The sequence below is a fragment of the Ruditapes philippinarum genome, unplaced genomic scaffold, assembly GCF_026571515.1.
Source record: "Ruditapes philippinarum isolate M1 unplaced genomic scaffold, ASM2657151v2 ctg2318_1_1_1_1, whole genome shotgun sequence".
Lineage (NCBI taxonomy): Eukaryota > Metazoa > Mollusca > Bivalvia > Venerida > Veneridae > Ruditapes > Ruditapes philippinarum.
Window position 1 is genome coordinate 73836 of NW_026853267.1, and position 13651 is coordinate 87486.

Genomic DNA, 13651 nt, shown 5'->3' on the forward strand with positions numbered 1-13651 from the left:
TGAGGTCTTCCTATACAAGTAAAGCTGGAAAATCTGCCATATGACTTATACTGTGTTGGTGCAATAAAGAACAAAAACAAAACAAAAACAAACATCTTCATATGTTGGCTAATATCTTAAATATTTGGTGTGTTGTGTCATTTGATGAATTTCTACCCTGGGATGGTGTATCAAGTCAGTTTTGTCTGTCAAGGTCAATGCATTGTTGGACAACTACAGTCTGTGATACAAGAATATTTGTTGATTTCTGGGCTTGAAAATTTAATAATGTTAGAAGGGAGACAATCTTATAACAGACTGTCAAGATAGATCAATAGGAAGAGCATTGAACTGTGAAGAAAGGTGACCTAGGTTCGCTTCCAAGAGAGTACCGGTCACTTTTATCATGATAAATTGATCATGAAATCATATATATGGTCAATTGCATGGTATCTTTGCTCTGGCATGTACAGGTGGTGTCAATTCCTTGCAGAAGAGAAGGGACCTGGTACTGGTAAACTGCTTGACAGCTTGCCCAGGAACAGTGCAGTTACTGGACTGTTCTATGATGATTTTTATGTGGCTGCTTTGATCTGGTGGTTAAACTACCAACACCACCCCCAACTGGTTGGGATTTGTTTGCAGTCCTCGTACTCTACATGAGGTTTAGACCCCTTATTCAAGAAGATGTTTATTAATTATTCTTTTAACCCTTAACCTGCTGGAAATAAAAGTGATTAGGCTTTGTCTTCAGTATAGATCAAGGCCAGCCTGCCCAATGCTTTGTCTTCAGAATAAATCCAGGCCAGCCTGCCCAGGTTCTATACTATTGGTAGCTCAGTGTATTTTGATATTGAAATCCCTTATACCTTGAATGAACTGTTCCAAATTTAAAGCAAGGGAAAACCATTACACATATTCAGCAGGGGGTTAAAGGGTTAAAGGTTAAATTGATGAGTAGGAAAAAACAACTCTTTTTAGAGATTAAACTTGATATTTACCATAAATAAGTTCTTGATATTATTGATAAAATACCAACCAGGCTGCCTAGTTAACAGGTTTTCTCGATCCATTTGCTGAAAAACTATCCTCTTATTATGTTACTTGATAAGTAAATCATCTTATCCAATCCTCTTGGTAAAAAAACAGGAAGTCATGTATCACTTTTTAGGTACCATTTACGTTATATATTTATGATGGTAATTGTAAACAGGAAATCAAATATCAATCTTTAGGTACCATGTACATAAGGCATTTATGATGTTAATTGTTTAGCCAGCAAAATAAGTTTATTTTGGTTTATCCAACTTATTGCTTACTGAGCATACGCAAAGGGGTACCTGAGATTGACTTGATGACAAAGTCTAGCTGAATAACAGAGAGACAATTGTAGTGATTAAATTAAAGTTGCATGCCTACAGATAAGTCAAAATATTTCAAGAAAATGAGACTTGAAAAAAAATGTTCTGAAGAAATTAAGAAAAGTTCATTATTTAAGATTCAAGAAATAATTAACAAGCAATTAATGACTTACTTTACAGTTTTATTCACTTTTCAGTATTTATCTCCCCCAACCCTGCCCAAATAAAAAGTGTCCCTGAAAGTAGCGTTAAAGTTAACATAGGAAACAAAAGAAACTATTATTTTTTATTGAAAGTTTAATTCAACAGTTAGGAACACAAAAAAAACTATTATTTTTCATTGGAATTGGGAACAAAAGTAATTTTTATTTTATAATGGAAGTTGTATTTAATGGTTGAAAACAAAGAAACTATTTTTTCCCAACGGAAGTTTTATTTAATGGTTGGGAACAAAGAAACTATTATTTCCCAACGGAAGTTTTATTTAATGGTCGGGAACAAAGAAACTATTATTCCAACGGAAGTTTTATGTAATTGTTGGGAACAAAAGAAACTTTTGTTTTTCATGGGAAGTTTTGTCCAACAGTTGGGAACAAAAGATACCGTTTGTTTTCATTGAAAATTTTCACCAAACAAATTGGCAAGAAAAAAAGCATATTTTTGCATTAGGAATATAATCCAAGATGTCAGTTGTAAAATTGGCACCCCCAAATTATTTTGAATATAATTTTTATGTGTATTTTTCAGGATTGTCTACGTCAGTTTGCAGCAGAAGAGAAAATGACGGGAAGTTCACGCTGGAAATGTCCACAGTGTAAATGTTATCGGGACTCGGTCAAAAATATTGTTATTTGGAAACTACCGCACATATTGTTGATTGCGTTAAACAGGTAAGCATTTTATCATTTTTGTGAATAAATTACCTCATGTGTACTTGAATGCTCTAAACAGGTAGGCATTTAGCAATGTATATTAATGAATTACATCAACTGTAATTTAATGATGTAAACTGGGTGGTGTTATGTCACAATGATCCTAATGATTTAAAAGGGAACTGGGGCCAGGGACAGATAGGTAGGAGAATTTCACGTCGGGGGGGGGGAAATTTAATCTGTCAATGATAATGTGCATAAGTATTACATTTTTTTTTCTCACAAAAAGCGAATTTCAATAACATATTTTAAGGGTCATTCCACTTTATATAGAAATTTTCGTTAAGTTGCGTACTGTATTAAATTTTGGGTCTAGTTAAAAAGCATTTAAAGTGATATGGGCCAAGATGCAGGTGATGATTGTATAATATATAATACAGATTAGTTTGTATGTTTGTTTGTCTCTTCGTCTGTCTGTATGTCTCCAGCTTCTAGTAATTTGGCCTTATCACAACAATTTGACTAGTATACAAAATAAAATAAAATTTCAACTTATTTTACAGATTCGTGTACGAAGGTCAATGGAGAACAAAAATAAATGCTCATGTGGATTTTCCTGTTAAAGGTTTAGACATGTCCTCGTTTGTGATGGGTCCGAGACCTAAGCCATATAAGCTCTATGCTGTGTCGGTAAGTAACAAAGTTAAGTAATGTTTAGAATGGGTAAAAAAAAAAACACCAACCTTTTTCATCATAGATAAACATTAATCAAGTACTCAAAATAATTGTTGTATAATTATGCCATGTACAAGGAACGTATTTATGAACAAAATGTATTTTTTAGATAGTGATGGTTAAAGTTTATGAAATAAAGTTATGGTAACACTTTTTATATCAGTGAGTTTAAAATGTTTAAAAACTTTATAATTCTCTTCAATTCTACATCAAACAATAGAAAACTAAGGTACATTTCTGACTTTAGCTTCTTTATTTTCAGAATCACTTTGGGACTCTAGATGGAGGCCATTGTAAGTTATTTATATTATTTTCTAGACATGTGCTTGATATCTGTGAACAGTACTCTCCCTTTTCAATCATTTATTACATAGTTTATCTCTTACAATAGTAGTTGGTTACTTTGAATAATCAAATTGTTTATTTCTGGTCAGTTATCCAGAAAAGTAAATAAGAGGACCAGTCGACAAGATATGTCCCAAAAGCATGTGTATAAATCAGCATAAAAACCAACTGAACAACCATTAGTGATGTTAGAGAATAATTCTGCAGGAATGTTATTCTTTTTTTTTTTGGTGGGGGGGGGGGGGGGGTGGGGGTGGGGGGCACAGTATGGTGGTAGCTGGAGAAACAAGGTCATTTGAAATATAATAGTAATAGAATAATAATAGAAGGGTTTAAATATCACATGGAATATTGCATTATTTTTATGAGAAAGGCTTAAACTACCTAGTTCTTTCACAGTACCTGTCTGAAATATGCATTACAACTTGCTGAAGTATTGTTCCCCCACCCCCACCCCACCCCACTGGTAGAAAAATACTGGATCATTATCTGATGTTGTTCAATATTATTGTACTGTATTAAAGTATCAAATTGTAGTAAAGAACATAACAAACACCATCAAATAGAGAAGTTATTTTAATACGGACACATTTTGAAGATTGTAACATACATGTTGTTGTATACTTGTAGACACCGCATGTTGTAGAAATCCGACCACACAGAAATGGTACAAGTTTGATGACCACGAGGTGTATGATACTTCTGAGTCCAGTGTTAAGGTAAGTCATGATTATTTTGAACTGGATACAATGTTTAAAACAATTTGAAGTAAAAAAATGGGCAAGCACAAGTATATAAGTTTGCTGATATACAATAATCACCAAGTCAACAAGCTTGAATTTATCCAAGTTTTAATGGATTTTTTTAACCTTTTACCCCTTGAGCATATTGGGAAAAATGGCCGTTTTCATTGAAAAGCCTCCTGTAACAAGTTCAAACTGCTATGAAGCATGCTTCAATACTGATGAAACTTGGCACAAATGTTGACTAGACCATAGCCTCTGTACCAGCATGCTCAATCGTAAATTTCCTGTTACCATGGCAACGGGGGACATCTCAAAATTGCTAAAAATCACTATTTTGCATTGTTTTTTACCATCAAAACTGATTTCAAAGTGCTGCAACTTCTCAATGAATTGAGATAGACTAAAACGCTTTTCAGCGTCGGTTTCTAGTTACCCCAAAATTGACCTGAGGCCATTTTTAGCCTGTCATATGTCCAAATTTTCTTGGCGATGAGGGGGAATAATGTCCCCCTTCAAACCCCCCCCAAACAGAAGGGCAACCCCCTGATGTAAGATTTGGATGGGGGACGGCGCCTAAAAAGTTGTCACTTTTTTTAACAACATTTCTCAAACGAAAAACAGTGTTTGGGGCCTAAATAGGGCATTTTTTCACTGTTTGAGGCCTCTAAAGGGGGGGGGGCAAAAAGCCGTCGAAACACGCTTATATAAGGGAAAAGGTTAAAGCATCACTTTTTGTCTGAATGTTTTGGATAAATTTAACATCTAGTGCGGTATTTATGACCATCTATGTATATTGTGTATTTTCAGACGTCAGCAGCATATGTCCTGTATTATACATCAATAGATTTGCTACCACCAGAGTTTAAACCTAACTTCTCTTGATACTGATCAATTTACAAAGCAACATGCAAGCTTTACAGGACTCAGATTCATTTTTCTTCTCTCAGACTTTTAAATGAAACTTTTAATGATATTGATTGATTTCCAAATCAACATGCAAGCATCACTGATGTTACATTGTACTTCCACCAGACTTCAAACCAAACTTCTACTGAAACTGGTTGATTTCCACAGCAACATGCAAGCATCACCTGAGTCTGATGTTCCTTCCATCAGACTTTAAACCAAACTTCTACTGATGCTGATTGATTTCTGCTTCACATGACTTACCAGACTTAAAGCTAAACTTCTGCTTGATAATGATCAAATTCCACAGCAATTTGCAAGCTTCTCCTGATACAGATGCTCTTTAAAAAAATAAATCTGATGTACTGGTATATTATTTATAGCCTTGTTTGTGAATGAATAGTTGTAGATAAAGAGAAACTGTTAAAATTGATATGAAAAATTGGTGTTTTATTAATATTATGCATTTCTTTTTATAAGCTTCTGTAGACAGTGATTGTGCTATTTCAAGCTTTTGTGTGATATTGATTGTTTGATATATTGACATGAAAAGGGGTAAATTCCAAATTATTTTTTTAAAAATTTGATGGAAACTACCTAATAAATAATTTTCTTAAAATACCAGTATGTATCAAGACCTAAGACAGAGTTATTGGTGTTGCATATTTAGCAGTCTTATACAGTTGTTTTGCATTTCTTTCACAAAATTTACTTTGAATGATTGGTGATAGTCCATATGTTTGTATATAGAATATGTTTTCTTCATGACCAGCATAGTTAATTAAGTCTTAAAAATGGTGTGAATGGAGCTTTGAGTCATTACTATGGACATAACAAGTTAAATATTATTTGGATACAAAGGACAAAACAATTTTATGCAGATATCAAAAAGAAAAAATAATTTGAGTATGAAGGCACATCATAATACCATGCAATAAAATTTCGTTCACTGTCACTTTAGTTTATGGGGAATAATAATAATTTTATTAATTTAAAGAGATAGGGGCCTTAATTCTTAACCGAGTTGTTTAGCTTGCTGACTTCGAACCACTGGCACTCCACTACTGTCAGTGTGGGTTTGAATCCTGGCAGTAATTTTGGCTTCTTTTATTTGAAGAAATTACCTAAGCTAGCTAGCTTTCAGAAGGTTGGTGGTTCTACTCGGGTGCTCGCTTGTGCCTGAGGAAAATACAAAGAGGGACATATGAGGTCTTCTTCCACCTAGGTCACCATATGACCTAAACAGTTTTGGTGTGATTTTAATACTGTATAAGTACTTATTTTGGCGGGGGTTTATATTTGGCTATATTGGCGGTCAGGGTCAGTAGCGCCAATTCAAAACACCGCCAATTTAAAGCACCGCCATTTTAGATCATCGCCATTATTCTTTGAAAGGTAGACAACTCGTGGTAAAATAGCTTTGGTTTGTCCGAGTAATCTCCCTTGATTATTTGTAATAAAAATAAACATTACAAGTAAGCTGAAAAGAATTTGTTTATTTTTAAGTCTTGGTAAAAACTCATTTAATTATATATCTATATACTGTATTTACTGTACGTAGCTCACATTCGCTCGTCAAATCTGCAACAGCATCATTTGCGGCACTCAATGAACAAGCTTTGTCCGTATCTTCGATTTTCGTCGGATCTGGCAGTAAAACGCTCGGCGGTTGTTTGATGTTCAATTTACCCCGTTTCAACCATTTATCCATTACTTGTATTAACTATGATTTTATGTTATATTTAACTTCTTGCTTGTGGCCTAACTTACAAGTTGAAAAAATACAGCTAAATAAATGATACATGGTTTAGCGGCGCCTATATATACCTATAAATAGCAAAATATTTGTGATATCAGCTCAACAAATTGCTCGTGCTAATGTTATTCCTATTCATTTGAGAAACATCTCTCTAATCACGATACAAATAATAACAAAAATAGTTCATGTTTTTATTAAAATCGTTCAGAATTAGCACGATGTAAAGATAAAGGTGACCAAGCATAGGTATACCGTAGGCCGTAAAATAAACGAGGACAGTCAACTACTGCGTGACCGGTGTTATTTTTATTTATTTTTTTTATTCTTTATTTGTAATCGCCAATTCATGACCCCATATTTATGCCAACAAGTGTTTTAATTTGGCGGTCTAAAAGCGTTTGCGCCAATTTATGACCCCGCCAATTCAAAACACTTTAAAAAACGCCAACATTTGACACCGCAGATATAATGCGCTATACAGTACCAGAACAAAAACATGTAAGTTTTTTTTCCTTATTCTATTACATATGAACTGCTTTCACAAGACAAAAGTGCTATAACTTTGTTTTACGTTCTTAAAGAGGGAGTTTTAAAAGAAAAAGAGATATATAGATATATTTATAGTGAGTGGAAGAAAAATGAGTTTGTGTAAATAGAGGATGTGCTGGTCACATTCTTAATACTTTGTACTTTATTAAATATGTCATACATAGACTTTATTTGCCTCATTTGACCAACCCGATATGAAAAATCTTTTGTTCAAACTATATTCTTGGCCATATGAAAAATCTATTTTTGCAAAAAAACTTTTTATGTATGTTCAAACTCGATTCTAGCCTGGGATTCAGGCGTTGATATTTTTTGCTTATTCATTACACATGTGCTATTTCATACTCGTTTGTGTTTTTTATAATTCATAACATACACGCTATTTCATACTCGCTTGTGTTTTTCATAATATCAATGCCTGGGGAAACCTGCTGGGTTTACCATGAAATTATCGGGTAAAGATAATCCTTTTGATCGACCGATAGTCTGTTGATTTGCCAAACAATGAAACACAAATAAATTGACAGACTGGAACCCAGGCTTACTAGATTCCTGTTAAAGATGTTTTATCAAACAATAAACTGTAATGTAATGAAGTAAAATGTTAAGTTTTTATTTTGAAGTTTAATCATGTAGCATAGAACCCTGTATTATCAACATATTTAACTTTTACTATATGTCTGTATTAGATTTGACTTATTAACTTGATAATTTATATTTTGTGTGAAGCAGACAAATTGTAACGCAAGCATTTCATATTTTGTTGAACAAGATCAAAATCTTTTAAGTTTAATGTATGCATGACTGCTCATGACAGAATGTTCAGACTAGACATTAGTAAGAGCTGCTACCACGTCAGACTAGTAATCTAAAGATGGCTGGCCATGTAGGTTCAAACCCCATCATGGGCAGGGCAAGCTGTTGTTTCTGTGAGTAAGAAGCTTTACATTGATTGCTTAGTACTGGTAGGGTTCCAGGAACGGATTTGAGAGTGTTTTAATAAGCTTATAGCTTCCAACACAATGGAACTAAAATAAATTAGTATAAACTAATAAGAGTTGCATCATTAATACAGAGTTTGATTATATATTGTTACTTTAGTGCAGCGCCGTGTTAACATCTACCAAACTTAATAGAAGTTAATCTGTTACTGCACTAAGGTGATGATATATGAAGAATGTACATAATATAATTGAGCCGTGTCACGACAAAACCAACATAATGGGTTTGCGACCAGCATGGACCCAGACTACGCAGTCTGATCAGAATCCATGCTGTTCGCTTACCAACTCTATTACAAGAAGAGAAACTGATAGCGAACAGCATGGATCCTGATCAGACTGCGTGGATGCGCAGACTGGTCTGGATCCATGCTGGTCACAACTGTGATTGGATGTTAATTGATATAGAATATTAAAGAGCCAATGTAGAAATGGTCATGGATGGTCATGTCGAACAATTTAAAGGGATATTCAGGCAAAATAATGACAAAAATATCAAAATGATCTTATGTTCTCAAATCGCGCTGAAATGACATTTCTGAAAGTTCCAGCATGAATTTTTGTTTAAAGTCTACATATTTTTGGTTTGAGGCGTAAATATATCTATTTTATTGAACAAAATTTAGACGCCAATGAAATCAACGAATAGTTTTAAAACAAGTCATGTCACTAGAATAAACCCTCGAAGTTACAATAAAATATATCGTTGATATTGTAGGATTGAAACAAGCCAAAGTCATTCACTTGACATGTTCTTTAATGTTTCCAGAGTTCACCGTGACAACTTTTGTGAAATCCTAGTGCTCTAACCTGACCCACGCGGGTCAAGTTAGGAAACCACCATTTTATTTTTTCTACGCAGAAAAGTTTTGTTCTTTTGACTGTAATATATTAACTTTGGGGGCATTAACAGAATAATGAATGAAAAATCCAAAACTAAGAAATGAAAATTTTGCCTGTGTCTCCCTTTAAATGTTGAGATTGGATGATAATAAATGATTTGGAATAAGTGCTAATGTTAGCAGATAAAAATAATGTTGTATGTTTTTTGTTGGTCTTTTCTTCAGCATTTTGTTTTTAGCTCACCTGTCACAAACTTTTGTGATCGCTTTTCGTCCGGCGTCTGTCCGTAAACTTTTACTTTAAATGACATCTCCTCATAAACCACTAAGCCAATTTCATCCAAACTTCACAGGAATGTTCCTTTGGTGGTCACCTTTAAAAATTGTTCAAAGAATTTAATTCCATGCAGAACTCTGGTTGCCATGGCAACCGAAAGAAAAAACTTTAAATATCATTTTTTAAAAAACCATAAGAGCTAGAGCTTAGATATTTGGCATGAAACATCTTCTAGTGAGTGTCTACCAAGTTTGTTCAAATAAAAGCCCTGGGGTCAAAATTGGCCCCGCCCCGGGTGTTCATTGATTTTCCCTATATGCATATAGTAAAAACTTAAAAAATCTTCTTTTAAAAAACCCAAAGAGCTAGAGCTAAGATATTTAGCATGAAACATGTTCTAATGGGTGTCTACCAAGTTTGTTCAAATAAAAGCCCTGGGGTCAAAATTGGCCCCGCCCCGGGGGTCATTGATTTTCCCTATATGCATATAGTAAAAACTTAAAAAATCTCCTTTTAAAGAACTCAAAGTGCTATGGCTAAGATATTGAGCATCAAACATGTTCTAATAGGTGTCTACCAAGTTTGTTCAAATAAAAGCCCTGGGGTCAAAATTGGCCCCGCCCCAGGGGGTCATTGATTTTCCATATATGCATATAGTAAAATCTAAAAAAATCTTCTTTTAAAGAACCAAAAGAGTTAGAGCTAAGATATTTAGCATGAAACATGTTCTAATAAGTGTCTACCACGTTTGTTAAAATAAAAGCTCTGGGGTCAAAATTGGCCCGCCTCGGGGGGTCATTGATTTTCCCTATATGTATATAGTAAAAACTTAAAAAATCTTCTTTTAAAGAACCAAAAGAGCTATGGCTAAGATATTTAGCATCAAACATGTTCTAATAGGTGTCTACTAAGTTTGTTCAAATAAAAGCCCTGGGGTCAAAATTGGCACCGCCCCGGGGGTCATTGATTTTCCTTTATATGTGTATAGCAAAAACTTAAAAAATCTTCTTTGAAAAAAACCAAATAGCTAGAGTTAAGATATTAAGCATGAAACATCTTTTAGTGAGTGTCTACAAAGTTTGTTCAAATAAAAGACCTGGGGTCAAAATTGGCCCCGCCCCGGGGGTCATTGATTTTCTTTATATGTGTATAGCAAAAACTTAAAATTTTCTTTGAAAAAACCCAAATAGCTAGAGTTTAGATATTAAGCATGAAACATCTTCTAGTAAGTGTCTACAAAGTTTGTTCAAATTAAAGCCCTGGGGTCAAAACTGGCCTGGCCCCAGGGGTGTCATTGTTTTTAACTATATGTGTATAGTAAAAACTTTAAAAAAAATCTTTTAAAAAGCCCAATGAGCTAGAGCTTAGATGTTTAGCATGAAACATCTTCTTATGGGTGTCTACCAAGTTTGTGCAAATAAAAGCCCTTGGGTTAAATTGGCCCTGCGACGTTGGGGGGGGGGGGGGATGGGGGCCTATATACAGGTGAGCGACCTCAGGGCCATCATGGCCCTCTTGTTGTTGTTTTAATGTTTATATTTATTTCACATAATTATGCTGTATATTTGTACTTTAAATATGTCACAATAAAACTTCTATAATACATATACATGTAAACATACATGTATTTATATCTTTTTTCATATAATATTGATGATTTTGTAATTAAAATTAATAAAAGAAATACAAAGGAAACTGTGTGTTTATGAGTATATGTTAAAGATATATTCACTCTTTAAAAATACATAATATTTCATTTTCATGGCAATTTCATGCTTTAAGTAGATAAAAAAAAATTGATTTTTTATGTGTATGTTGAATATATCACAGTAAATCAAAAAAGAGGGATTTTTTTCGTGAACACTTTCTAGTGCTTAAATGTTGCAAAAATATTTTAGATGCAAGTAGAACCATGAGTAAAATTGCAGTTAATATGCATTTTGTTGCACGTGATTTCTTTTTTGTAATATAAGTCATTTTTAAATTTAATGTATAAATCTTTTTTTGTGCAATCATTCTTAAGTTGTGTATATTTTTTCTTTTCTTTATCTTATGTATATTTAATCATATTATGTTGTTACACTTTTGTTATTATATTTTCTGTGAAAAGTATTTTACATCCAAGATTAAAGAATATAAATGAAACAAAGGTTTTTTTTTTGTTTGTATTAAAGTTTACATGTAGTTCAGCTCATTTGATGGTTTGAGTTCACAGGAGTGTGTGGCCTCTATAGCCAAGTGGTTTAAGAAGGCTTCACACCCACAACTGCGGGTTCAAATCCTGCATGGGACACATGATTCTTTATATTCAGGAATTTATCCAGTTACCTTCTGAATGGTTTGTAGTTTTATGCATGAAATTGCACTCCAAGGTCTTTTTTCCATCTGTAATGTAAAAGCAGCTGTAAGACTTTTACCATAGCTGGAATCTGGAAATTATTATGGCTCTGCCCATCCCAGCATCAGCTGTCCAAAGTTGTTTTGAATGAAATGTCTGAGTATTTAAATAACTTGATACTTTTTGAAATTTTTACATTCTTAGCAAATTCCACATTTTAATATTGGACAACTGTATTTAGGTACATACCACCACCAGGCAAGTGTAAGGAGAAAGGTTAAAATATTTATCTGGCACCAGAATAAACCTCTTGTTCATAAAGGAATAATTATAATAGCCATGAATGTTACCCCTGATGATGCATCAATAAGGTAAATACATGATCTTATTTGGAGAAAATTTATTTAGCCACTGTGACCTTGACCTAATAAACTTACAACTCCAAACAAATTTACAGAAGGGGTCCACACATCACACATTTATGATATAGGATATCAGTCAATAAATACAGGTGCTGTTAGAAAATGTTAGTATGTTGTTGAAAGATGGCAGGATGGACATACATCCTTAATCTGCCGAGTTTGTGTACTGAATTTATCCCGATTTGAATTTTGGAACAGTCCATTCGAAGTTAAAGGGATTTCAATATTAAAAATAGAAAAATTAAGCTACAGCCAAATTGCATGGTAAATATGTTTGCAGGAAAGGGCAAAGCTATGAATAAATGCTCCATAGAAAAATTATAGGATGAATTCTGAAATAGTAAAATTATGCAGCAAATTAAAAGGTAATGGATTCAAAAGCCACAGTGTATCTTCTGATTTTGTTATTTTATTCTAATTTGAAAAATAGAGATTACAATGTATATATAATAAAGCATTATAAATATATTAGCAGAAAAAAGTTCTGTAACAAGAGAAAAGTCTTCAACAATGTATACTAGGAGTATGATCAAATGGTCTATTTGATTGAGTAAATGGTCACGTTTAATGAAGACAGACCCACAACTTTGAAGGTAAATCTTGTTCTTTTTTGCTAATTTTTTTTTATCTACTTGTATTTCTTTAGTTTTATGAAGTCCATATTCCAGCCAACAATACCTTGCTATTTAAAATAAGAAGGGGGCCAAGTAACCATAAACAGAACAAAAGAGAACTATAGAGTTCATTCCGTAACAATAGAATAAGGGGCCATAAAGAAAAGAACAAAAAAAAAGTCCATTTAAGTGGCACAACCGTGCATCCAGCTGTAAGAGGGGCTTGTTTTCTAAGGTAAAAGAAGGGGTCCTTCCCTTTCATTTAGGCGAAATTATATCATTATTTCTGCAAAAAGAGGGGAAGAAATTGAATTTAAGGGGAAAACTGCGTGGTTTAAATAGAGGCCTGTAAACTGCCCTTACTATAGAAGGAAAATACGAATTTAAGTTTTGCCAACAAGTCTTATTTGGAAGACCTTTCGGAGAAATATAAAGCAGACAAAGTTTTCATTAGAAACCATGATATTAAGGAACGTGGGCTACCCAAAGTATTTACCTTTGAACTTGTAGGTGTCGCGATCAACCTTGTCTAATACCCAAACAATAGACCAAGTGATTACACACCCTAGTATAGGTAATATATAGATATAACTTTGTAAAATAGACATGAAAAATGCTTTACATTCAACAACAAAGTACCTTCACCTCGATATAGGCAATTGTAACAATAATTATTATATAGGGCAATGAAGAAAATATATAATTACTGTAAAATCATTATCATTTGTGAAGCACTAATTTTCGTGGATAGGTCAATTCACCAATTTTAGATCAAAACAAATTATGTTTTGTCTACTGTCCAATTATTTTGCATTTCATTATTCACAATTTACTTTTTTTTGCAAACTCGGACAATCTACGAAATTTAATAACCCACAAAAATGTCCTTTTTGACAAAATCATGA

The 13651-nt window shown here is 33.4% G+C and overlaps 1 protein-coding gene across 1 annotated transcript in view; it reads left to right on the forward strand.

Annotated features, from left to right (window-relative positions):
- The window catches only part of LOC132736332 (ubiquitin carboxyl-terminal hydrolase 8-like), a 43385-nt gene extending 38356 nt beyond the window's left edge, over positions 1 to 5029 (forward strand). The window contains exons 23-27 of the mRNA XM_060723442.1: positions 2088 to 2230; positions 2776 to 2902; positions 3210 to 3240; positions 3923 to 4011; positions 4846 to 5029. Coding sequence (XP_060579425.1) covers positions 2088 to 2230; positions 2776 to 2902; positions 3210 to 3240; positions 3923 to 4011; positions 4846 to 4920 — 465 coding nt within the window. The 3' untranslated portion in view covers positions 4921 to 5029. The remainder of the gene's footprint in view (positions 1 to 2087; positions 2231 to 2775; positions 2903 to 3209; positions 3241 to 3922; positions 4012 to 4845) is intronic.
- The last annotated feature ends 8622 nt before the right edge of the window (positions 5030 to 13651 follow it).